This window comes from Exophiala spinifera (assembly GCF_000836115.1).
Source record: "Exophiala spinifera strain CBS 89968 unplaced genomic scaffold supercont1.11, whole genome shotgun sequence".
Lineage (NCBI taxonomy): Eukaryota > Fungi > Ascomycota > Eurotiomycetes > Chaetothyriales > Herpotrichiellaceae > Exophiala > Exophiala spinifera.
This window is the reverse complement of record NW_015622523.1, coordinates 125,531-151,426: the sequence shown is the minus strand read 5'-3', so window position 1 is coordinate 151,426 and position 25,896 is coordinate 125,531. Positions and strand designations below refer to the sequence as shown.

General features: G+C 45.0%; 6 protein-coding genes across 6 annotated transcripts; 3 read left to right on the top strand and 3 right to left on the bottom strand.

The window, feature by feature from the left end:
• Positions 1 to 534: 534 nt before the first annotated feature.
• PV08_11885 (uncharacterized protein) lies at positions 535 to 3,746 on the bottom strand (the record flags this gene model as incomplete). Its single annotated transcript, XM_016386193.1, has 2 exons — positions 535 to 2,720; positions 2,768 to 3,746. 2 exons carry the CDS (start codon positions 3,744 to 3,746, stop codon positions 535 to 537), a joined length of 3,165 nt encoding a protein of 1,054 aa, XP_016230001.1.
• A 1,807-nt stretch (positions 3,747 to 5,553) lies between these two features.
• Positions 5,554 to 7,358, bottom strand: PV08_11884 (uncharacterized protein; the record flags this gene model as incomplete). Its single annotated transcript, XM_016386192.1, has 5 exons — positions 5,554 to 6,645; positions 6,697 to 7,047; positions 7,095 to 7,175; positions 7,223 to 7,292; positions 7,348 to 7,358. 5 exons carry the CDS (start codon positions 7,356 to 7,358, stop codon positions 5,554 to 5,556), a joined length of 1,605 nt encoding a protein of 534 aa, XP_016230000.1.
• A 1,411-nt stretch (positions 7,359 to 8,769) lies between these two features.
• PV08_11883 (uncharacterized protein) lies at positions 8,770 to 10,240 on the top strand (the record flags this gene model as incomplete). The annotated part of the gene is made up of 6 exons (XM_016386191.1): positions 8,770 to 8,912; positions 8,965 to 9,032; positions 9,092 to 9,116; positions 9,168 to 9,366; positions 9,417 to 9,824; positions 9,878 to 10,240. The coding sequence occupies 6 exons, from the start codon at positions 8,770 to 8,772 to the stop codon at positions 10,238 to 10,240; spliced, it is 1,206 nt and encodes a 401-aa protein (XP_016229999.1).
• A 1,363-nt stretch (positions 10,241 to 11,603) lies between these two features.
• On the top strand, positions 11,604 to 12,569 carry PV08_11882 (uncharacterized protein; the record flags this gene model as incomplete). The annotated part of the gene is made up of 1 exon (XM_016386190.1): positions 11,604 to 12,569. The coding sequence occupies one exon, from the start codon at positions 11,604 to 11,606 to the stop codon at positions 12,567 to 12,569; it is 966 nt and encodes a 321-aa protein (XP_016229998.1).
• Positions 12,570 to 14,028: 1,459 nt separating this feature from the next.
• Positions 14,029 to 14,649, top strand: PV08_11881 (uncharacterized protein; the record flags this gene model as incomplete). Its single annotated transcript, XM_016386189.1, has 1 exon — positions 14,029 to 14,649. One exon carries the CDS (start codon positions 14,029 to 14,031, stop codon positions 14,647 to 14,649), a length of 621 nt encoding a protein of 206 aa, XP_016229997.1.
• A 9,789-nt stretch (positions 14,650 to 24,438) lies between these two features.
• Positions 24,439 to 25,896, bottom strand: PV08_11880 (uncharacterized protein; the record flags this gene model as incomplete). The annotated part of the gene is made up of 8 exons (XM_016386188.1): positions 24,439 to 24,604; positions 24,657 to 24,877; positions 24,997 to 25,100; positions 25,172 to 25,244; positions 25,297 to 25,413; positions 25,465 to 25,577; positions 25,629 to 25,810; positions 25,856 to 25,896. The coding sequence occupies 8 exons, from the start codon at positions 25,894 to 25,896 to the stop codon at positions 24,439 to 24,441; spliced, it is 1,017 nt and encodes a 338-aa protein (XP_016229996.1).

Sequence of the window (25,896 nt, the reverse complement as noted above, 5' to 3'; positions counted from 1 at the left end):
GTATCACCCTCAACTCACCGCTTCTGGTGGGTGTTGTCGTTGTACTGTATGTGAGAGAGACGCATTACATTATGTACATGGTCTATGTGCCTCGGGACAGCCAAGAACAACAATCAACAATCAACAACGAGGAACCTCGATCGAACAAAAGCCGCCCTTTGTTTTCAAAAAGATCAACTTTCTCGACGGTCAAAATCATCAAATCAATCCCAGCCCACTAACCTACCGCGTCAAAATCCAATCAATTCGAACTTGTCCAAACGAAAAGGAAAAAAAAACAATCCAGTAATCCAATCGAAGAAAGAGTCCATTTTGTCTTTCCTCCATGCCCACGTCCCCGGTCTCCCCCATATCCCATATACCCTGAAATTTACGGCTTTTTATACCCCAAGACGGGCAGCCACGCATAACTCAACCCCCTTTATGCCAGGAGGCCCCGGCCGATTCTGTGCACAAACGCTGTCCTATCGTCATCATCACCATCTCTCCGAGTTGTTCAATGCATTCCAGAAGATAACCAAGCTCTACACTCTACTATACTTCCTCTGCGCTTGCCTGGCCTGGCTCACCCTCGGGTAGCTTGGTGGCACGAGGATCCTCCCCTTCATGTGATGGAACCTTTTCGAGTGGTAAACCCACATCCTTTGCACTCACAGTGGTTTGTCTACTAACCGAAACGTCATCCGTGTTTGGCTCTGCTTGTTCCTTCTCCAATTCAGGACCAGAATCCTGACCACTGCTCGCAGTAATCTCCTTGGACAGGTCACCGTTCTCGCCCTCGCCCTCGCCCGACACTTGAATACTCGACGGTGTTGACTTTTCGTCTCCACCTGACTTAAGGGCAGGATCTGCAAGCTCTCCTGCGGTGTTCACAGCCAGTGCAGTAGCCTGCGGGGCTGGCGCTTCCTTTGAGGCTGCTTCTTGTTGGTCAGTGGTCTCGATCGTGGACGGTAGAGGCGCATCTGCCGGGGTTGAGTGATCGACCTGTTCAGCCTTTTCGTCTGACAGACCGGCGACACTGGTTGCTTCCTGTGCTGACGAGTCATACGACGAAACTGTCAAATCATCACCCTCATCAATGGACCATAACGAGCGAGGCGTTGACAAAGCGAATGAAAACGTTTTGGAAGTAGGAGCGGCTGCAGACTTGGCAGGTGCTCTTCTCTGGGGACCACGAGCCCTTCCTTTTCGTGCATCTTCCAAAGGCTTGGCGTCTTCTTCTGGTTGCGGTACCTTCTCCTTCTCTTTAGGTGGCCCAAGGCCCAACTTCTGATTTAGATCGTTCATGAAGTTTCCTCGAAGGCCGGCAATTTTACTGCCGACCCCGCCAGGCCTTGCCGGCACCTGAGGCTTCGCTTTGACCACAGGAGGAGAAGCCTTCTCTTGGTCAGACGGAACAGCTGCGTCTGGTTTCTTGGCTGGACGAGCTGGTATTTGCGGCTTAGGTCGGTCGGGTATACTCGGCACCTTCTTCAGTTCTGTTGGCGATGTAGTCGACTGTTTCTGGGGACGAGGAGGAACACTCGGTCCGACTTGTGCCTCTGATGCGCCTTCGCCTAGTCGGCTCTTGCCTACTGGGCGTGGAGGCACGAATGGCTTGGCAGGAGCTTCGGTCGGGCTTTCGGCCTCATTGTCAACTTGAGGAGATCCGACAGTCGTGACGAGCTGATGACTCTCAGGGGTATCCTCCCAGATGTCTGAACTTGGAAATCTTGGAGTCAGCCCGGGTCTGGTAGGCATGTCGTCCCGCAGATGGGGAGCAAAACGAGATTTGGCAAGACGCTCCTCCTTTGGAAGCAGCTTTTGCCGCTCCTCCTCTGACGGCTCTTCTTTCCGGGCAGCTTCTTGCTCCGGGCTTTCAAACTCGTCTGACACTGGATTCTCGACCTGGGCCGGAAGGTCGGGAGTAGACACCTCGGCAGAATAATATAAGCTGCTCGGGGTGTCCTCCCAAATGTCTTGGCTGGGAAAGCGCTGTTTGAGGGTGTTTGGTCTCTGCTTGAAACGTTCTGCGTGACTCAGGGGCTTTTTGTCATCCTCGTCGGGGAAGAGTGGCTCGTACTCCTCAACGTCTTCGAGAGGTGTGTGCATATGGTCTCGTTCGTCGTGATGTGAAACAAATCTGGAAAGCGTATGGGCGGTACCAAACGCTCCATGCACACTGGTCGGTCTGCTAGAAGGACGAGAAGACGGAGTAGCGTCACCACTTCGATAAGCCTCCTCGTAGAGACTCTCGCGGCGCTCCGCTCGAGGAGAAATAGCTGGTTGGAGATGTTCAACACCAACTTCCTTTGCAACCTCGTCTGCTGCTAGGATGGGAACTGTATATCCGTGCTCAATGGCGTAGTCTCCCTCATCATCGGTAGAAACATAAGGTTTGCTCGCAACAGTCTCGTTCAATGTTTCCTCACCGCCGGTGATCTTGTTGTATCTTCGGCTAGGTTGGATATGTACCTCTTGCTCAGCTTCGCTGTCTACTGCTTCATGGCTGTCGGAGCCACGGGACACTGAGAGCCGTCCACGTCGAACTTCAGCGGGGATGGATTCGTCGGCCGGGAAACTGGCCTTTCTCAGAGGAGATTCGGCAACGGGTTGTGAGGAATTGGTCACGGTCTTTGCAAGACTGTTTGGGGTGTTGGCTTGGGAACGTGAGATGTACACTTCCGACGCGGCGTAGCCAATCTGTTCATCTGGAACTCCATAAGTTTCACCGGAGGTGCCTGCAAAGGTCAGTAAAGATCGGGGCTCTATGATTGATAGGACCTACCAAATCCAGCTCCACGGCTAGCAGTTTCGCGAACGATCTTGTTCAAGTCATCTCTGCTCAAGGCAAAGGCGCCCCGGCCACTTCCAATGCTCTCATATACGCCGTGGCCCGAAGTCTCCTCATGTTGAGCTGCCTCGGGATGTTTGGCATACCAGTCCTTTTCAAATTTGTCCTGCGGAGGCAAACCGTGTCCATGCAGACCATAGCTTCCGGGTGGGAGTAGATCCAAGGCACTTCTGGTCCTTCCGTGGACCGAACGCCTCCTATCACCATTCGATCCCGTATGGGATGGGCTCATTCCGGGGGCGGGAGAAGGGGCCTGTACATCACCCAGCAATGGATTGATGGGCACTCGGAGACCGAGTTCGGCGGGACCGGTCTCTTCCTGGAACGACGGGCGCCGCTCACCGCCCACGGTCGATCCTGGACGCGAAAAGCTTGTCCTCGTGCCGATGCGAGAAAGACTCTCGCCGTCGTCTTGAGCAGGGGTCGGTGGCTTGCCGAAGCCATGTTGGGCGGCTTGAGAAGAATCGGTCCGCGTGACAGCCTGCACTTGCGCAGCTGCGCTTGATTTGGGCAGAGACGGCTTTGGAGCATGCAGCTTGAGGTCTTGAGCAATATTTCTGGTTTGGGCCGCGGCGTCGGCGGCCATTGACGATGACGGCGGCTGCAGATTCGTCTGCATGTTCATGACCTCAGCATACTCCATCCCTTCTTGGCCAATCGATGGCAGGTTTTGGATGCTGGGACGACGGGGGAGGGCTTCGACAGACTCGTTGGTCTTCTGCCGGCTCAAACTACCGGTCCATGGTTCGTTGAGCGGAGAGCGAGGGAAGTTCGCGGGTGAGACCGATCGATCGAGGCGTTTGTTGACCGGCCGGGGAGGAATGTCCGGGAGCTTGTTGGCGCCTCGAGCACCAGCGGCCTGCTGGGCTCTGGTCGGCCGCGGCGGAATGGTAGGAGCAACTTGGGCCGACATACTGGGCAAGTCAATGCTTGACGTCGACTGCGAGAAGTATTGTCAGTGATCTGGTCGGACGAAGCATGATGGAGGAAAGAGTGGGAATCGAGAAATCCCTCACCGCCAACAGACCAGATTGGCGGGACCACGAGGGACGAGATGATGACGCTGATAAGGATATGGCACGGAGTTGGAGAAAGCTCGCGGTGATGGGCAGCACGTACCGAGTTGGAGAATGAGTGATACAAGGGAAAACAAAGATTAAGACAAAGTATATGCAAGCAGAAGACGGTCGTAAGATGTGAGAGCGTGAGTGTGAGGGTGTGCGGGTTTGAGGTTCAGGAGGTGCGGACTGAGAACAGGAAACAGACAGGGCTTAGCGAGTTGGACGCAGCAAGTACTTCAGCTGTAACAGAGTTGGAGGGGACAAGCTGAGGAGCCGGAGGGCGGCCATGCAGTAATATTGTTTCTGTCAAGTCCCTTCAACCGCTTCACGTTTGGGATCGCGGTGTCTTGATGATGCAGTCTGGACCGCCCAATGGCCACAAGACCAACAACAACGATGGACAGCATTTCTAGCACTGCAAAATTCTCCCCTCAGGCGAGTCAGATGCGAGGAATTGGCTGCGCTGGGGCGATGGTGGCCCAATCTGCGCCGCAGCGATTGGTGGCGGCCGCTTTTTCAGGAACCGCAGCCTGCGCCCTGTTCCCACTCATGTGACGTGATGGATGGCTTCATCTCCGTCGTCGTCTTCGTCTCTTCGATGATTCTCTGCCACAGGACGCTTCAACAACGCTGGAAACCGCTGGAGAAAAAAACAGGAGAAAGATCCGATGAATGCTCAAATCCCTCGCCCCAGGGCCTCCCTACTCGGTACCTAGCCAGCTACCTGGTCCTCCGGTTTCCTGACACGCGTTGTACAAGCTCCAGGTCAAAGACACACAGACTCACTACTCTCTCCCGTTACCCACTGCAAAACATCATAATGCGCCATTAAATTCCCCCACAAACACCGGTATGAGACACCTTCTTCCACGCCGTCCCGAGGGAGAAAATCCATTCCCCTCACGTGGTCCTCATTGTCTTGGTCGACTCCTCTTGTTATTCTTTCTCCTGGTCTGGCCACCTTCATTTGTTCTCAAAAGAACACCTAGAACCCTATTTTTGTTAGCTGGTGCAAATAAGCAGGAAAAGAAACCCAGAGTGTACAGCACTCCAAGGCAGATCTCGTCGAAGTCGGGATCTACCTGATCATCACCAACAGACTTCTCATCCCGATATCGTATGGGACAGGACCTTATCGTGCAAAGATTGATTGTACGAGTACTCGTCCTACTGGTTGGCCCTTGGTCAATGATCTCGATCTTAGCTCGATTCCCCCGCACTTTTTCCTGGCTCAAAGCGTGGAGAGAAGCCAACTCCTCGAGTCCTCCCAGGACCAGGGACCATGACCTACTGACACTGTACAACATCGGGCTAGATTATTACCTGCCCAGTACTAGAACCACCCTCTCGTAGCTAACGAAATGCGTCCACTCGTCACGCAACAATCAAGAGAGAAACATGAACCCGGCCGCATTTCTGACTGTTGTCTACGGAGGGGACGAATCCCTGTATCAACCTTCCATGAGGCTTGCAGCTTCCTGACTCTCTGACTCTCCGGTCTATGTATCTTCTTCCTGTCTGGGAAGATGGCCAATGCCCACAAATCTAAACACCGTTCACCGCATTATGTCTATCGTGCGTTGTTCGAATCTCTGTGCCCCTTCCAATCGTAGTATTCGCTTCGGCCTCCGAGGCTCCCTGGTCGTGACAATCTTGCCTTTAGCCAGACCGGCTGCTTGTCTCCACCCGCCCCCCTAGTTCGGTCTTTCCTCCTGTCATGCGGCGTCCGACGACAACATTGTCAGTTGGTCGCTTGCCGAACATCTGCGCTCCTTCCACCAGTCGTCGTTCCGTATTCTGTCGCCCGTTGACAAAGTCGGGGTAGTTGAGCGTGAGCTCCACCGCACCGTTGATGATGTTGTCGACCGCCTCCACCCCGAGCATGAAAGAGTGATCTTGGTTGCCAACCTCATATCGCCACGAACCGAATCGGCCTCGACTCCAGATCCCCTTATCTTGCAGAGCAGGAAGCAACTCCTTGAGTACACCCTCACGTTCCAAGGATGGAGTGGGATAGCCGTGGTCGAATCGTCGGTGATACGTCGACACAATCTCGTCTTCGGGCCGTAGCATTTCGGTGTTCACCAGTCCCTGAATACAGTCCTTCAGGAGGTTCTCCTGGTCGACAGGCTTCATGCTGGACTCCGACACTTCCAACATGATCGACCAGTAGGGGCCTTCCTTTGCTTGCATGCTCTGACGACGAGACCCGTTGGCGAGCTGTAGAGTAGGTAGCTTGACGTCCTTCTGTGGCTGGTTGTACGGTGAATAGTTTGAGAAGATGGTGGCTCGATAGAACGGGCAGTTGTCTTCGGGGAAGTACAGCCAGCATTTATCGCCTATCCGCTCGGGACGGCTGCCACGAACGCCCACGCCAATGACGTGAGTGCTGCTGTAGAACAAGCCCTTTGACAAGTCAACCAGCTTCTGGTCTTGCATGGCCTCAGCGAGCGCATCTACAGCCATGGTGCTCACCAGTCTCTGGTACTGGATCGTAGTGCCGTCCTCCAGCAGAACTTGTTTCTTATCTGCGTCGACCTTCTTGACCGTGCTCTTCTTGCCGAAGCGTGTCTTCTCTTTCGGTAGGGTGTTGGCAACAGCGATCCAGATACCACCAGTGCCATCGCGAGCTGGGAAACGGAAAGTCGCATTGGGACCCCAATTGCCAGCAGTCTTCTGGAGAATGACATTCTTCGTCACCGCTTTGAGGTTAGGTGCAGCCACACGTTCTCCGAGCCACTCGCATTGCATCTACACCAAGCGTCAAAATTACTCCTGCGAGGATATTTTGATCCGGCTTACCTTGGTGGTTGGGACTGCCCAGACTTTGAAATTGTAAGGCCGCATGAACAGATCACAGATGCCGACACCCTGGTTGCGCAGCAGCCACTCGTCAAAGTCTTTGGGTTTAGTGTTGGCCACTCTGGCCTCCAAGGCCGCATCGATGAGTCCATCCATGCATTTCACTTGGTCTTCCTTGTCCAACATAGAGATGTTGTTCTGGAAAGGATATGGCACCCATCTTCCCTTCAGTCGGACATACGATATTCTCTGATGTGTGTACCAATCATCTTCCTTGGGGAGCGCTTCGTCGATGCAATCGTCAAAATATTTGTAGTGAGAGAAAATGACATGGCCGCCGACATCGTAGAGCTGGACCATGTTAGCAGCGCGCCATTGGAATGTGGGATTGTTCGTACAAAGCCTTCTTTGGTCACATCAGTCGAGGCCAGACCTCCTGGGACCTCGTTCGAGTCAACAATCAACCAAGATGGTCCATCCTGCGGCTCGTCAGATCATGCGTTTCACCGACCTAGGGTCGACATACGATCTGGTTGAGTCTCTTAGCAGCACCCAAGCCAGTCGGGCCTGCACCGATAACAAGCACATCGACTGAACTGATGCCCGATGTTAGTGGATTGCGCTGTGGAGGCGAACTCGGTGAACACATACATGTTAGACATGATGGCGACTGGAATTAAAGAAAGTGGTGAACTCAGTCCACCAAAAAGAGAGAATAGCGCAGTTCAGCTGTGCACGCGACGACGACAGCAATGCGATGACCTCAGTTCGAGTACGGTTATATCGAAGGTTGCGCAGGGAGAATGGCTGTTTAGTATCTTCCACGGTGACTATCCGCTAGCATGGGTCGTAAACTTTTTTGGTGCCCATACAAAGGACGAGTACTTGGGGGTAATGGTTCGCGACAGCGTGGCTTGGCAGGGGCCGTTGCAAGCTCCTTTCTTCGCTTCACATAAAATCTATAACAGGAGGCCACCTGTGCACAGTGTCACCGTGTCACGTCTCTGTCACTGGCCCTATGAAGAAATGTCCCCTATCAAATGCCGTACCCAGCCTTGCCTCAAGCAGTTTGAAGGTCCACGACTGTTATCTGTGACAATGGATTTCAGATACTACCTAGTAGGCACATCACAGAACCCGCACTCTATTGGACAACACAAACTACATGTGTGTATCTCGGTATAGGGGATCGAGTCAAGGTACAGGTGCGGTATTCCTGGCCGAGTTCCCTGGTCCAGATGTCAGCAGCCACTGTCCTTGATTCTTCACATGCCTCTTTAACACCGTGTCCGCTCAACAGATTATCTTCAGGGGTTTTCACCATGAAAGGATCGTCATCAGTGAATGATTGTTTGCTGTTTCGGATCAGGGTTGTATGATGATCTTTTCCTCGTGGTACAAGCGATCCCGAGATGCGGACGTCGGAGGGACAAACGCTGCTCACCTTGTCCCACCATCGGAGAGGCGCATTCTGGCCTATGGGTGCTTTTTCTCGGGGTGAACTTGTCGAGTGGTGGCTTCGTATGGACAACCGGCAGTCTGTTGCAACGCCACTGAGCCAGGGTATATGCTTTTTATCCTCCGCCGTTTGCCATCTGTCAACACTACGGGGTTCAACAAACTGGGTCTGGACGGGACTGTACGCGTGTCTCTTTGGGCTTAGACTGGGAACGATGATGCCTGTAGACATTTTAGGGGAGAAAACGAGGTCGCACATTGGTCAATTTCCCTTAGCGTGCGGCTAAGTTGCCTTAAGCGCGGGCCTCCAACGCTGGGAATTTGCGCAAACTTTAATGCGGCCCTTTTTCGTCGCCTCCCGTGCTCGCGGCTGACAATCAACTCTGTCTCTGTACACGCTGTTCTTCATCATACAACCAAAGCTACCATCACCCTTTGCTGTTGTTGAGCACCTACCTTTTCATCTTTGGCTCCGACGTCCTCGGACAACTGCCCATCGCTTCATTAATGTTGCCTTAGTTCGCCAACCTGCTGCACTCACGAACCTTCTCCAGGTCTTCGCGACCCTTCTCCTTTCGAGACACCTTGTCCCGCGCTTCTCTACCACTCCCTCCAATGGCCGACGCTGAGAAAAAGGTTCGCCTGTCCGGTGAACAGCCCAGAGCGGCAGAACCTGCGACAATTCTTCCTACCGTCAATCCGGCCGCCGAGAAATCAGCTCCTCCCGCACCAGCTCTCCACCCTGCGGTCTACGTGGTGTAGGTCATTGTTACGGTGAAGCCTCACTCAGGGTTAACAAGATCGTGACAGGACATGGATTGGTTTCAGCGGCGGCGTCATTCTCTTCAACAAATGGTTGCTCGACACTCTAGGATTCAGTATGTTGGACATCCCTTACCCGCTTTCAGACATAATAATAGTATTAACTATCGCACAGAATTCCCAATTACTCTGACAGCATGGTATGAAATACTTTGAGGTTTTTCTGACTTGCGAAGCTCATTGTATTGCAGGCACATGATATTCGCGACAATCATGACTCAGGTCCTCGCGCGAACCACTACCCTCCTTGACGGGCGCAAGACTGTGAAGATGACTGGTCGTGTCTACCTCCGAGCCATTCTTCCCATCGGTTTTTTCTTCAGCTTGAGCTTGATATGCGGAAACAAAGCCTACCTCTACCTCAGTGTTGCTTTCATTCAAATGTTGAAGGTAAGTCGGCGCCCACAAGGCAAAAAGACCGCAGGCTGATGGGAGACAAGGCTTGTATGCCGGTGGCAGTCCTCCTGACCTCCTGGACCATGGGAGTGGACTCTCCGAGTCTGAAAACTTTAGGCAATGTGTCACTCATTGTCGTCGGAGTGGTCATCGCTTCATACGGAGAAATCGCGTTTAACCTGACCGGGTTTATCTACCAAGCTGGCGGTATCACCTTCGAAGCTACCCGCTTGGTCTTGGTCCAACGGCTGCTGAGTTCCGCCGAGTACAAGATGGATCCTCTTGTGTCTCTCTACTACTTTGCGCCCGTCTGCGCCGTGATGAATGGCGTCACTGCACTGCTCCTTGAGATCCCCCAAATGAGCATGAACAACGTCTATGATGTTGGCATTTTCATGCTCATCGCAAACGCTATGGTTGCCTTCCTACTCAATGTGTCCGTAGTCTTCTTGGTAAGTTTAGCAACACGAATGGGTATCCCTCATTTTGCTAACCACTATCGTAGATCGGAAAGACTTCTTCTCTGGTTTTGACCCTTTGCGGCATCCTCAAGGATATTCTTCTGGTCGCCTGTTCCATGATGATCTGGGGCACTCCCGTCTCCGGCACCCAATTCTTTGGATACGCCATTGCTCTGGGAGGTCTGTTGTACTACAGACTTGGAGCCGAGCAACTCAAAGGCTACGTGGGTCACATGGGTCGCTCATGGTCTGAATTTGGCGTCCAACGACCAGCTTTGCGCAAGGCTCTCGTGTTTGGCCTAGTCCTGATCACTCTGTTCATTCTCCTCGGCGGTTTGGCCCCTACCTATGCGCCAGACCAGACCAAGAACCTGAAGGACATGCTGAGCTCCGGGATGGGATCTTGAGTTGACAGTGCCATACTGTCGAATGAGCGATTGATTTTTCTGCTCGTCGCGAAGACTTTTACATTATTTCCAAGCATATGACGATAGAGACTAGGCAGTGCGTCTGAGCTCTGCCGCGAAGTCACCACCACCCTTCTACGACTTGTACAGTATGAAATGTTGAGGGCATTTGGCGTCTGGATACGCAAGAATAGATGGGATGAAATGCCGGCGTTGAACCGGAGACAAGGTCGAGCACACGTCCTGTACAGCACAGTGCAATAAGGGCATGGTAGAGCATTTCAAGGATCCCGGGTCAGTTGCAAAATTTCGTGCTATTAGGAGGTAGCAACCAGGTAGCAACCAACCTATCTATACTACTAGCTGGCCTCATAATGACAAGATGATGCAACAACGACGCATTCGATCCATGCAAAGTGTATGAGCGTATGGGGCGATTGGTCGGAGTGCTCGTATCTGCCTCCCGAATGATGACTGTGTTCTTATCCTGCCTACTTCCCGGAGTAGATTCAGGCAATTGGGCACAGGCCAGGCTTACCGCTGGCCAGGCCCTCCTCAGGTGGCAGCACCTCTGAGCTGTCGGTTCGTAGCTTGTTCCCCCACAAAAGGCAAAGCCTGCTCCGTCTCTCGCTTGTGGCTTCTGGGCTGACCACTGATGGAGTGGTGGATCAATATATCGAGCCAACTATTGCACTGTATTGTTGGGCCCTGCAACCCACTGGCTGGTCCCTTGACCCGTGACTCGTGAGCGTAAAAGGCAGTACTGTAGGAGAGGAACCTCCCGCATCTGTTCCATTCGCTGGTGGACGGCTTCCTCTCTCTGCTTATGCACGCCATGCAGGTGAGCGCCTCAGTTGTTTGCTCCAATCGACAGCGCCCGATCGCCTGGGGTGTCGATGGCGTTCCTGGCAATCCGAAAAGCCTCCCAAATGGCCATCCGACAGAATTTCATGTGCGTTGCCGTGATGCCGCCGCGCGCTCAGACCTTCTTTACGTCTCTCGCGCGCCCTCTCTGCCTTTTCGTCTCCGTCTCCACCGCTCCATGGCCATCCAGAGTCGATCAGGGCCATGTTCGTCTTCCTCTTTGCTCTCAGCTTGCCAGTGCTCTCAAATGCGACCCTCCGTCTTTGACCTCTACTTCACCTTCTGTCCTCGCCTCTTCCCTTCACCCTTCCTCCTTCCTTCGCATCCCACCCATCCATTGAAATCAACTATAGCACCGCCGTTGTTAAGACACCCTCCCTTCACCTCTTCTGATCCGTGACTATACCTTGGGCGCATACTCTTCCCCTACGTATAGACCTTTGTCGACGTTGCTCTTTCTGACCAGCGCCTTGTTTACACGGCTCACGCCAGCGCAAGCATGTCTTCCGTCCCGCTGCTCGACCAGATTCAACTTCCCACTCCCTCCAACACACCCAGAGCCATGGAACAAGACGAGCCGTCTCCAACCACCTACGCCAATCACTCTACTACTTGGACGCCCGTTGATGGCATGACGCCCGTGTCCACAAACCCTTCCAGAAAGCGGTCGCGAGAGGATACAGCTCTTGATCATGAGGCCGACGGCTCCTACTTCGCACCAGTGGACCAACCTACGCCGATTCCCGAAGAGGAGGAGCCTATTTACGGCGAGGGCATGGTCTTACTCAATCCAAAGACCGGGGTGTCGATCTCAGCCGAAAGCCAGACGGGAACTTGGTACGAAGAAAAGGTGGACAGAAAACACTTGGAAGAGGAGGTGGCTGCGGCGAATTTCAGGCCCAAAATGCCTACCAGCCGGAAGTCGGTCAGGCTATCTCAGACCTCCCTCCGCCTACCGGTTGATACCTCAGTCGCTTCAGCCCCGGCTAGTCCACCAAAGACGGCTGTCGATAGACCCGAATTCGACGAGGCGACGTTGGCACTCGGCATTGGCTGGACCAAAATGGCTTCAGAAGACGAATCTATCCAGGCCGCGGCAAGAGGCTGGGCAAGATACTTGGAAAATCATTATGCAAGATACATCCATGGTGCTGAGATTCTGCTAAAGAGTTCGGGTCTCAATGCCTACCTGGTGGGTTGCCAGGAAGGCTTCTTCCTCTTCAGCGAGGACTTACTTGAAGGCAAGCTTGTTGGGCGTTCTTGGAGCACCTGCCTGCAAAACCTTCGGTCACAGCCTGTGGTCTTCGAAGGTCAAGAGGTACTCCGGGCAGAAAGAACTCCAGGTCCAGAAGCGGCCCCGAATCAAATGCCACAGCGCAACATTATGGAGAACTGGGCCGACTTCAACCGCTTGAACAGCCCTCAACCCATTACGGCGACTGGAAACGGGATGGAACTGGACTGAGCCGGATGCGTCAGCTAGACTTCTTCTCCCGAGTTGTGTGCTGAATTCGCGTTATGATAGCAACGAACCTAGTTCGTTGCTATCAGACAACAACTCCGACTCTTCGCCGAGTCCCGATCACTGCTGAGTGCCGTTGCGCATCCGGTGCTATCTAAGCTGGATTGAATCAGCGAGCTCCGATCCACATATTCCCGCCAGGGCATGGCTATATGGGCTATATCACTCTTGTGCTGGAACTTCGCGCTGACAATGCTCTCTGCCTTTGTGGCTTGAGATATAAGTTGAAAATTCGAGGTTCCGGTTGCTTTACGTCTTTCACGACGGTGGACGTGAACCAAAATCATACTGTAACATAATCTCTGATGACTATTCAAAAGGCTAGGCAGAGACAAACACGTCCCAGGACGACTGGCTGCTACTGTCCTGCAAAATGACAATGACTATTTCATTCTATGCTCCAGTTCAGATGGTTCCACTTTGGCAGTCCCTGTCAGCAACGCCTTCTCGAAGATACCTCCAGATGCCGCGTCATCAATCCAACCTGAGTCAGGATTCAGGCTACCTCTCTCATTGTTTCCTATGAACCCTGAAGGACTGTCAGATAGTTCATTCATCTTTGAGAACGCATCCTGGTCCTTTACAGTTTTCGCAACTTTACATGAAAGTCTAAGTATGACGCTATGCACATTGACACAGGTTTCGAGAGCATGACATTACCTACTATATTTCTGCATTGTTCCAAGGTCAAAGGTTCGAGTTCACCTATAAAGGCCATATCAATGTTTCCCTCGCACTGATCACCTCATGGACGATGCTGCTGCATTTTGATGCACAGGCCGGTTTTTGGTCTTTGCAAAAATATGTAGCGACTATGAGCGGACAAGCACCCACTTACATGCCATAGGATCTCGACACTACAGCTGCTAGCGCTGCGCACCATTTCAATACTCAAGCACATACAGCACGGTGTACCCCGACACCCGATAGTTTCTTACCGCTTTAGGATTCCCTGATCCCTTAGCTTAACGGCTTTCACCACAAAGATGTAGTAGCGGACTCTCGGCTTCAGACGCATTTCATGACGATTATGTCTCTTCCAAGGCGTTCAAGACGGAGACCTCGAGCGGATGCAGCACACCATGCCTCTAGTAACCGCGCATTGACCTGCTCTGGACACGTTCAATATGTCACAACCGAGTTTATGATCTCGATGACATCCCGACACAGAAACGGCTGGACGACACATGCAAATGTTGCCAACCTCAACATCAACATCGTAGGCAAAGTCGACTTCCAGACCATGCACAGAAGTCATACAGCCACACGGACACCGAACGCGGCGACTTAACTCTTGTATACTGTTCAAGACAGCCATGCTATAAACCGGTTGCAGCCTATTAGGCCGAGTTATTCGACAACGGTGGCAAAGTCCAACTCAACATACATCGAACATTCGATCATGCCAATACCATGGGAGAGGTACCTGCCAGGCGGCTTTTATCACCAGCAAGCGGCTCTATCGCCTATAGAGGAAGTCTGCGAAAGCCCATTCGCTCGACCAGCGGCTGCGCTCCGTCAAAATCTGAACAACAATGCGAACAACGGCTGGTCCAACGACACTTCTTACTTTCCAAGGCCCTCAGTGTCGCACATGGCTGGTTTTCCTGGCACGTACGAAAGACATAGCGGTCTTCGCGATTCGTCCGGCTCGGTCCAAACCAGCAGTTCGGTTTCCTTGGCCAACGAAAGACGCGATTCTCAAAACCTCGACTCCGAAAAAGAGGCAGCAAAGCTCGCTAATGGAGCCGAGGAATATGAGCACGATGCTCGTGGATCAGGGGGTGCTCAGAGAACGGGTTCCGCCGCTCATCGATCTGAGGCTCCAAATTTTTCGTTACCTGATCGTGGCTTGACAAGGCCGTTCTTTCCCAGCCGCTTGGGCAACAACAAGGTTGAAACTATAGACACGGCATACAGTGTCCGTGATAGGCGTCGGGGCGGCACCACAATGTCGGCACACTGGCGAAACTTCTCTTTACCTTCGAATGCGGTCATCCGGAGGTCTGGCATAGACGTCTGAGTTGTTCAGGATTCAAATACATTCCCCGAAGGCCGAAGCGTACCAGCCGTCAACAACCGTTGCGCCGTCCTGCAGGTTGACTGACCGCCGGCTTGTTAAAGCCCAGCGAGACGACCCTTGGTGCTGTTAACACGAATCTCCGAGATCTCTTGAGCGTTCTCCCTCCAGGACTCTGCTGTGAGGTCAACTATGGATATTACGTCGGTAGATTCCCCGTGTGTCTCTTCCACCCATGGCATCATTGGCGCCGAACGCGAGAGTTCGCCAGAGCCCCACCGCCTTATGTCCATGTCGGAATGAGTAAGACAGGTTTACATGTTTCCCGAGGCGAGTACATTGACACGGCTTGAAGACGAGCCTCGATGGGACACAAAAGTTTAGCCAACAGTCAAGGTACAACCTTCGAAAGGGGACAGCCATCATGATAGGAAATCCTTCCAGTGGAGGTATGGGACGAGGTCTTGAAGGATTTCCTGAGGCTGGGCCAACGGTTGAGGTTAGAATGACAAGGACGCCGTGGTCCAGGATCGAGTGCGAGACCCGAACAGCAATACCAGACAGAGGACAAAGCATGGGTTACTTGGCAAACATTACGTCGTATTAAACCCCAGCGAAGAGCGTGAGAGTTTCGAATATATAACGCCGGATTGAAAGGCACCCCCCGCTGTTGTTGAACGGTGATCGTGGTAGCGTTTTAGCACAGGTTCTGGCGGACATGGTGTCTCGAAGACGGTACATAATGCCGCGACCCCAGAGACAAAGATCCCGTACATCGGTCTCTGACGTAGTCAATACATGGTATCGTGGGACCAGAAACTGTCTCGAGTCTGCCTAGGCTCTGAGAGAGAATCCAAGAGACGTGACTAGTGGTGCTGGCAGTATTAATGGCATTTGAAGTTGCACTGATTCGCACAACCTGGAACTCCCAAGAATCTCATTGCATGTTGCACCGGGACAGTAGTGATTTGCCGAAGCAGAATTGTACGGTACAGCTCAACGTTCCCCGGACACTATGTGTTTGGACCCCCTCTCCGTAATACTGCGGTACGTCGTAGTTTAGATGCAGGTCCTGTTCATTTTCGGGCACTATCTCACCACATTCAGAGCTGGTTCTGATGGTCGATGGAAGGCCTACACGGCCACTACAGCCACATCAGCCACATCACCGACGAGGTTGCGACATCTCCTTCGCTTTTCTACCAGCTTCTGTGAACCCACCATCCAGACCACATCTTTCCAGTCCGGAAAGCGAACTGGTGTCAGCAAGGCAAGCCTGGTATTACCCTGAAAAGAGGCAGAGAATCAGAAAGCCACTACCAGATTTTACCTTCTGCAAGTCCCGTGCAATATCACTCAAGATTCAATTTGCTCGTGATGAAGCGTTGCTCAGTGGCGCCGTGGTTTTAAGCCTCCGGGGAGTCGGCAGAACCGGTTCCAAACATTATCTAAGCGCGCTGAAGGGCTTGGACGACGACACTAGTTATTGTGCCTTGCAAAAATCCATAAATCGGCAATTTTAGCGAACCATACACACCGCCATTTTGTATTGTCAAGAGGACCAGGTTATAGTGGGGAATGGTGGAGATAATGGCAGGGAATAGCGTGAATTGCCTTGTATACAAGGATAACTATGAATGAGTGTTGTGAGTGAAGCTTAGAGGACTTCATCTCAAGGTGGGTTAAGCCATCCTTAAATAGTTAACAAGTGACGAATAAACCAAGCATTATGAGTTATATCCTTCGCTCGTGAGTCATAGCCTTCACTCGTGAGTCATAGCCTTCGCTCGTGAGTCATGATCTTAACTTAGCTGGCTGAGTGAGGCTGTGGTTGACCAGTTAGTGTCTGGGCGAGGCTGTGGACTTTGATAGTCACAAGGCTTAGTCTTCTGGGTCCCTGGGGTTGGTTCCTTGCCTCGCTAACTATAGTGAGAATTCATATATAGTTAACAGCTTATGACAATAGCCACTACAGACAGAGTGACCTGAGACTTAAGCAGATATAAAGTCTGCGCTGATAGAGATCTCTTACTTTGTCTGAGTTTTATATTTTCAAACCTAGAGTTAAGGTTAAGAGAGAGATTCCCTCATAACCTGAAAAACGCCAAAAAAATCTTAACTTATTGTTATGCAACGCTCAGTTCTAGGCGATATCTAGGGGCTAAATGGGATGTATTGACGAGTCTGACCTCCCTCTCTCGGAGAGAGATCCCTATCTATTATATAGACAAAAGAAGCGTTGCGAGGAAGGGCTTTCTCGTCGTCACACAACGCGCCGCTTAGAGTCATCCGCCGCCATCGGGCGGCGTTCTATCGGGCGATGTTCTAGATGGAGAGAAACCCTCCTTGTGAAGGCTGAGAATATAGTTATATATAACTAGAGATAGTGAATTGATAATGTTGCAAAAGTTGTAAGGAACGTGAGGGCGTTGGCGGTCCGCCGAAGGCGCTAAGGCGCTAGGCGTGAGTATTTAGCTTATAAAGACGATGTTGACCGCGTCTATAACTCAGCCTAGTTCAACACTTATATTTACCTTATAAGAATAATTAGGGAACTCTTTAGTGTAAAGTAGAATAATATTATCTTGGTCACTTATTATAGTCGATAGTCATGATAAAACTCGCTCAAGAAATCTTCTCTATTATGTATAAAGAATATAATAGATATTAGCTACGCTAGCCATTAAAAATTATATAGAGCTCATTATATAGTCATTAATATTATTGATTTTATAAAAACTTAGACTAATATTCTTGATAGTATATAGCTAAGTTAGACTTTATATACTTTAGATTCGCCAGAATAGTCAAAGGCCACCTTAAAGCCCACTACCATCTATCCAGAAGTGCACTCTAAATACCGAGAATTTCCTTCTTGACCTGGCCCCGGAACCATCAATAGCTATCGATATACTTGATAAATACCATAAGATATATTATAATAACCATCACACGAGGCCTCTTTTACGCTAGCAGCGCAATATATAATCAAGGCATAAATGGGCTAAACACTATTACTTGTATATATATATAGTGACTAGTATTATGCAACGCTCAGTTCTAGGCGATATCTAGAGGCTAAATAGAATATATTAACGAGTCTAATCTCCCTCTCTTGGAGGGAGATTTCTAACTATTATATAGGCAAAAGAAACACTCTAAGGAAGGGCTTTCTCACCATTATACAGCGCGCTACATAGAGTCATCAGCCGCTCTTGGGCGGTGTTCTATCGGGCGATATTCTAGACAAAGAGAAAGCCTCCTTATAAAGTCCGAGAATATAGTTATATATAACTAGAAATAGTGAATTAATAGTGTTACAAAAGTTATAAGAAATATGAGGGCGTCGGCATTCTATTAAAGACGCTAAGGCGCTAGGCCTAAGTATTTAACTTATAAAGACAATATTGATAGCGCTCGCAACTTAGCTTAGTTCAACACACCTCCTTAAAGAATAATATCATTATTATTGGTGAGGAATCATTAAGATAATATTTTCTAAATATTAGTCAAGTTAAGTTACTTTATAAACACTTTATATTTCTATCTTAACAAGGACTTTATAAGGCCATTAGCGATTATATTGTTAGTCAATATCTAATCATGTCATGAGCGCAACTCAGGACAAGCGTTCTAACGAGCGCGCAGGGAGCATGGCGCGCACCCCTGAGCGCGCGCCAAGACAGCGCACACAAATATAGTCTAGCGGACTCTTGAGCTTCGCACTTTTCACGCAAGCTACCCGCACAAGGAACTTCTCTTCCTTATACTTAGAGTCTTGTACTAGAGCGCACCTCTAGATAGGAATATCTCAACCCCCTATTATGTTATCACTCTGCCTGTTCCTCAAGGCATTCCTAACAAATCAAGATTAATTTATCCTTATTAGATCTCTTACCTAAGTTAATAACGATAAATATTAATATAATGAAGCCATATTAATAACTTCTCATTCTTTATTAGTAGCTAAATTATTTAAAGATTATTAAACAGAAGAGATAAAGTTTATTCTAGATCTAGATTAATATTAAAGAATATTCTCTTTCACTAAATTATCTTACTTACAATATTTAAAAGAATAAGAAGTTCTGCCTTAATAAATAAGGTTATAATTATTTTTTACTTTCTTAATTTCCAGTTAATAGGTTCTTTAAATAATATAAGAATATATTCATTTAAGCTCTTCCTAATTTTAGGGTTATTAGTGAAGAAGATATTCAATATATATAAAAAGTATTATATAGATAGGCTATTATATATAATTAAGTAATATTTTATATAATAAAGATATATAATAACTCTATTTATAGCCTTAATATATATACTTAATAAGTTAACTAGAAACTATACTAGTTTAGAGTGAGTATAGATAATATCTAGCTTAGTTATATATAAGGTAAATAAGATAGATTTAATATATTATTAATATATATAAATCTTCTATAGTGAGGCTTATTCTTTATAAGGTTATAACTCACTAGTTAATAGTGAAGTATTAAATAAATAATTAAGTTATTAAATATAGAACTTAGCTATAATTTTGTTAATATATAAATTAAGCGATAAGTAAATTATTCTATTTATTTTATCTCTTAGAATATAAATTCTAAAGAACTAATTTATATCTTTTATAATCTTGAACTTAAAGTATTCTTATAACTTAATTATAAATTGATAAAATAAGGTCTTCTTATTTTTATAATAGAGAATTATAATATTATCTATATAGAAAAACACTAGAAAGTTAGTGTTATAAAATAAATAGTTAATATTTAGTATCTTTATAAGCTCTAGTTTCTTAAGTATTATAGTGAATATATTATACTATAGTAAGAAAAACTTCTTTAAATTATAGAGCGTCTTAAGAAGATATAAAATCTTTTCTAGCCTAGAATAACTTAAAGGATACTTAATATAGACTTTCTTTTCTATTAATAAGTTCAGAAAGACATTAATAGTGTTAATTTACTAGATCTTAAGGTCAAAAAATACTATAATAATTATAAAAGTATAAAAGGTCTTAAGTGTAAGGATTACTATATATATATTATTCTATAAATATTGTAAATTGTCTTAAATATATATATATACTTTATATTTAGTAAGAAACTCATTATTATCGAATTTATATATAAATATTTATATAAAGGGGATAACTTACTTTTTCTAAGCATATAGACACTTTATCTTCTTAACTATTTTACTTTAAAGAACTTAACTTTATTTTATATCTATAGTCGCCTTAAATTAGTGTTAATATAGATACACTTATATTTAGCGATAAGTTTATAATACAAGAGAAAAATTATCTCTATAAACTCTTTATAGTTTATTTAATGTCTCGCTGAATACTATATAAAAAGTGTGAAGATTATAAGAATTATTTACTAGTTATATAATATAATTTTAGTGATATCTAAATAGCTATTATCGCTATTACTTATAAGGTAAAAAGATATTATTTTTATCTAAGTTAGCTAATATTTCACTTATATACTAAGATATAATAAGAGTATTTTCATATAAATTATCTATTTAAATAGTAATTATCTATTCTAATAAAGTCTTTATAAATAGTGTTTCCTAATTAATAAAGATTTTATAAATCTCTAGTATTATTATAACACTAGACTAAGTATTAGATTAAGCGCTCTTAAGTTATTAAATACTAAATATACTAGATACTATACTAGTCTTAAGTATTATATATAATGTGGATAAAATGATTTTTATCCTCTTAGGTTAAATCTTTCTTCTTTTTTCTTCTAATAATAAAGATAATCCCTAGTTAATAAGGATAGTGTTAAGATCATTAGACTCTATAAGAAGATCCTAGTTAAAGAAGTATTTATTAACTTCACTGTCAAGAATAAGGACTTTAATATCTAGAACTTTAATAAGTTCTTATAAAAGTATATAGAGTTACTTTATAATCTACACTTTACTAGAATTATATAGTATATTATTATAAAAGATTATATCTCTAGAGTAAAGAATTCTCTATTTTATAAATATTTAGACACGCTATATATTTCTTATATTATAGCTAACTAGCTAGCTAATTATTACTTTATTCTTTAGCTTTTTAAGTCTAGAGACTTACTTATTATAAATAAACACCTTATATCTAATTAAGTGAAGATATATGAGAGTTAATCTTCTTTTATAAAGAGCCTTATAAAGAGTCTTCTATCCTAGTGATCTAGATAGTGTTTAATTAATAAGATAGCTAGCTATTTTAACTAGTTCTAGCTATAGAAAATAAGGAAGATAGCCTTAAACCTTAAGAGCCTTAGCTATTTATATAATAATGTCTTTTAAGCGCTTTATAACGCTATTCTAGATAGAAGTATAAAGAGCTAAGTGCTTAATAATAATTTTTAGTCTATATAGTTAGTTATAAAATTCTTTATTAAGAGCTATCTTATTATCTAGATATAGAAATACTAGTGTCTTATAAAATTATATTTAAATTATAGCTAACTAGTCTAGAATAAGCTTTTCTGTCTAAAAATATATATTATAAGTAAATATATAGTTTATATAGATATAAAAGTTCTATAAATGGCTTATATATTAATTTACAGTTTATTCTTTAATAAAATAAACTATATTAAAGACTATTTAGTTTAGTGACTTATCTCTTTATTTCTTATTATTATAGAGATTTTATAAGATTTATTATCTAGACTTTATAAGTATATAGATTCTATATTCCACAGTACTAAAAATATTTTATTTTAAGACTTATACTCTCTTAATAATATTTAGTAAATATTTAATAGTATCTAGACTAGAGTGTCTTAAGATTCTATATTAAATAAAGACTAAATATAAGAGTTTCTTATATAATTATATAATTATTATAAATATTATATATTTATAAGATATAAATATTAAGTGATTATAATAGTTATATATATACTTAATAGAGATTCTATTTTAAAGAAATATTCCTTCTATTTTAAGAGAGACATTAATTATAAAGTAAATATCTTTAAATATAATTCTTAATAAGAAAACCACTTTAGTTATAAAGTCTTAAATATATAAAATATCTATAAATATAATATAAGTAGATTCTCTAGAAGACATTATATTAATAATAATTATCCTAATTAACTCAATTAAATATTTATTAACATTATAAATTAGCGACTCATTAAAGTGTAAAGAATATTAAGAAGTATAGTTTAGTGTATTTAACTAATATATATAAATATTAAATTCTAAGTTTAAGATCTACTCATTATAGAGACTCTTATTAATTAATCCTAAGTATAAGGACTTTAAGTAAGTTATTATTATAATAAATATTATCTCTCTTTTCTATTTCTTTATAAAGAAAAAGAAAGACTTAAATACTTCTCTCTTAATAGTTTCTATTACTCTCTTAAATTGTTTTATATAGATAGAGTTATATTTTATCTTCTTATAAATAGCTAGTTTTATAAGTTTAGGTTTTTAACTAGAAGGCCTTATCGCTTTAACTATATAAAAATATTATAGATATTATTAAAAAAGATTATAGATTTTACACTTTAAAAGTTAATTCTTAGCTCTCTAATCTTTAAGAGATATAAATAAATTATATAAAAGAATATTCTCTTTTCTTAAGTCTTTTTTAAGGCTATTAAGTTAATAAAAGAACTTAACTAACTTATAAAAGTTAAAAATAAAATTGTCGCTTAATATCTTAATATTCTTCATTATAAAGAAGATTAAGTTAAGAATTTTAATGACTTATAAGAACTTATAAATAAGAGACCTTTCTATAGCGATTAGTATATTTAGACACTAAGTATTATTATAGATCTTTAATTACTTATCTAGCTAGTTATTTATCTATTAATAAATTCTTAAAATCTTAGTAATATTCTTTTATTTAGCTAGAATATCTAGTTCTCTAGCTTAATTAATAAAAGTAAACCTTTAGTGAAGCTATTAAAAAGTTATATAAAAAGAGTGTTCTTCTTCTAGATATATTATAAGATTAATTAAGACTATTTCTATTATCTAAATATCTAGAGTATTAATAATTTTAAGTTTATCTTTATATCGCTTATATTATTATTCTTATTATCGCTCTATAAAGCGAAGATTTATTCATTATTATTTTAAGATTTAATTATCTTAATATAAATTCTATAAATCTAGAATAGATAAATACTTTAAAGTAGAAGGGTTACTTATATTAAGATTAATATACTTCTATATTCCTTGATGTTTAATATATAGTTTAATGAAAGTGAACTAGTTATCTTAATTTAAGGACTTAGAAAAGGTAATTATAATCGATTTCATTGATTAAGACTCGAGATTTAGTTTTGATATATTAAGGATTATGGTGAAGAAAGTATAGCAAGATATACCGCTTACTATATAAATACTTGAGATGTGAAATATATATAGAGACTTAATATATTTAGATATATTTAGTTAGATAGCCTTATAATGATAAGATTTTACTAGAGTATTAACTAATAAGTGTTTTAGGCGAAATTAATAACTAGACTTATAACTATTATATAACGCTTAATTCTAGGCGATATCTAGAGGCTAAATGGGATATATTGACGAGTCTAATCTCCTTCTCTCGAAGAGAGATTCCTAACTATTATATAGACAAAAGGAACACTCTAAGGGAGGGCTTTCTCGCCGTCGCACAGCGCGCCGCATAGAGTTATTAGTCGCTCTTAGGTGGTGTTTTATTGGGTGACATTCTAGACAGAGAGAAAGCCTCCTTGTGAAGTCCGAGAATATAGTTATATATGACTAGAAACAGTGAATTAATGATGTTGCAAAAGTTGTAAAGAAAAGAAGGGCGTTGGCGTTCCGCTGGAGGCGCTAAGGCGCTAGGCCTGAGTATTTAACTTGTAAAGACGGTGCTAACAGCGCTCGCAACTTAGCCTAGTTCAACAGCTGGTCTCGCCGGCGTGGACAGTGTTGAAGATACTTCCAATTATGGCCAGGGTGCTTTGATACGCTTCACTCTCTTTCTTTGTCGCCTTCTTTGTGTCTCCCTAGTCGGCGACGCGTGACGATGTTTCGCTTTAGATGTGGCTTTCTAGGTCTTTAAATTTCAGAATACTGTGAAAAGGAATAGTGTTATTTGGGTTGAAGAGGACATCAATGTTGTAAAGATTGAGCTCATGGTTGGCGCGCATATAATTCATCACGACACTCTTGTTGAGGTAAGGGACAGCTTCTTGAAAGACAGTCTATATGGCGGACGAGAGTGTCATCCACTGTATGGGCGGGAACCACTCGGTGTCGGGGGCCGTTGGGGCATCCGAGAGGAGACAACTTGACATGATGGAGAACAGGATAGACGTCAACCCCACGGTGTCGGCATTGTGCGGACCCAGCGACGACAGCTCATCGCGCTCCTGTGCTATAGCTATGTTGATATAGGGAGACTTGATCAAGCTCTTCAATCTTTTGTAGGCGACGATTTGCAACATCATTATGCACGCGAACAAGCATTTCTCACAAGACACCTGATTATTTCTGAGTTGTATTTCTGCGGCTGATAGCCATATTTTGCGGCTTTACACTATGTGTTTTATTATTCCATTTAGGGCGATACTTAAATATATGTCCAGCAAGAAAGAGCGAACCAAGATGGCTGAGGACTTTGACCAGGGAAGGCAGTTTTACTGACAGCCTTGTCTAAACTTCTTCGCTTTGCTCACACTCTTTGAGCTTTGAACAAACCCTCTGACAGGCAACTCACCATGTTTTTCGCGCACTTAGCAGACCCCAAACCAAACACATCGTAGCAGTCCCTTCTCATTTGTCTGCTGGTGTCAGAACAGAGTTGTATAAGGTCGATTTGAACTTGTCTCCTTGTTCCAGCACCGCTTTGATCTCCTCGTCCATGCTCCCAAGGAAGCTCTCCGCTGTCCATTTTGGCTGCCAACCAATATTGAATGCATTCACAGGGATGATGTCTCCGCTAAGATATGGTCAGATGGCTGTGGACTGCCGGTCACTTGGAATGCACTCACCTCGACGTTCCCATGGCACGCACGAACTGTCGTGGCCACCCGAGAGCCTGTGCGGCAATCTCATCGCTTGGCCAGATCTTCACCTCCGCTTCGTCCACAAGGCCACGCTTATATAGGGCCTCGGCCAGATGTTGCAGTACCTCCCACCAAGACGTCCTATGGGCCATGGCGAAATAATATCCCTTTTCACCTGTGGGAATTGCCTCCTCTTTCAATATTTTCTAGACGAGAAGAATATATAGTGCTGCCATATCTGACACATGTGTAGTCGCGGGATGCTGTTGCAGGATCTGTTCAGTCGCACGAGTATTGTCTAGGTATGGAGAGATTTCTAACTCACTGCATTCTTATCGAATTTGTGCACGACCTTAGCGGCAATCGAAGCCCGTACGGATGAGGGAAGATTTGAGGAAATCCTCCTGAACTCTCCAGTTCCCGTACCGTCTGTCAATCGATTGATCAGTCATAATTGCCTCGTTCTCTCGCAAACGTGCAACGGCTCTTCAGGCACTCACAAACGACAGGCACAACGACAATAAGGCTTGTGACGCCTTCCGACTTAGCCAAGTCCGTCACGAGGATGTTTGCCTAGTGGAAAATTAGGATGATCACCTGCTAAGATAGGAGGCAAGCGACTTACGTCATGAACTGGATGGCCGGGGGGTAGTTGTTTTTCCATATCGTACAGAGGATCGGTATCCCTTACCTCTCCAAATGGCCAGCCATTTTCCTCGGAAAATACAGCAGTGACTGAGGACTAATGGATGATCAATATCTCTGGATTATGGACTGAATATTGAGCTCTCACATGAATGAAATAGGCTGCCCTGTTACTAACTTTGCGCCGTTCGCCTAGAGCTTTGATCAGGTGTGATGCAATTGTAGGTTCAAGAGCACTCGCGATGTGCACGATTACATCAACTGATAGAATGTGAGCGTTTCCCCATTCACCATAACAATTCATCAACGAACTATTGTTGCTGAGCACAGCTTGCTTGACAGCTTCAGTGTCGTTTAGGTCCATTGCAATGGTGTGAACCCTCAAATTGGACAATCTTTGAACCTGTTCTTCGGAGCGAACAGTGACCGTCAAGTTCTTAACTTGGATCGGACTGTCCTTGAGTGACAGGATCTGACTGAGGATCGTGCCTCCACTACAAGAAGTTAGCGAAGCAGTGTCAGAGGCATTGAAAGCCTACATATAGCCACCGGCGCCAGTGAGAAGAATGCGTTGTGCCAT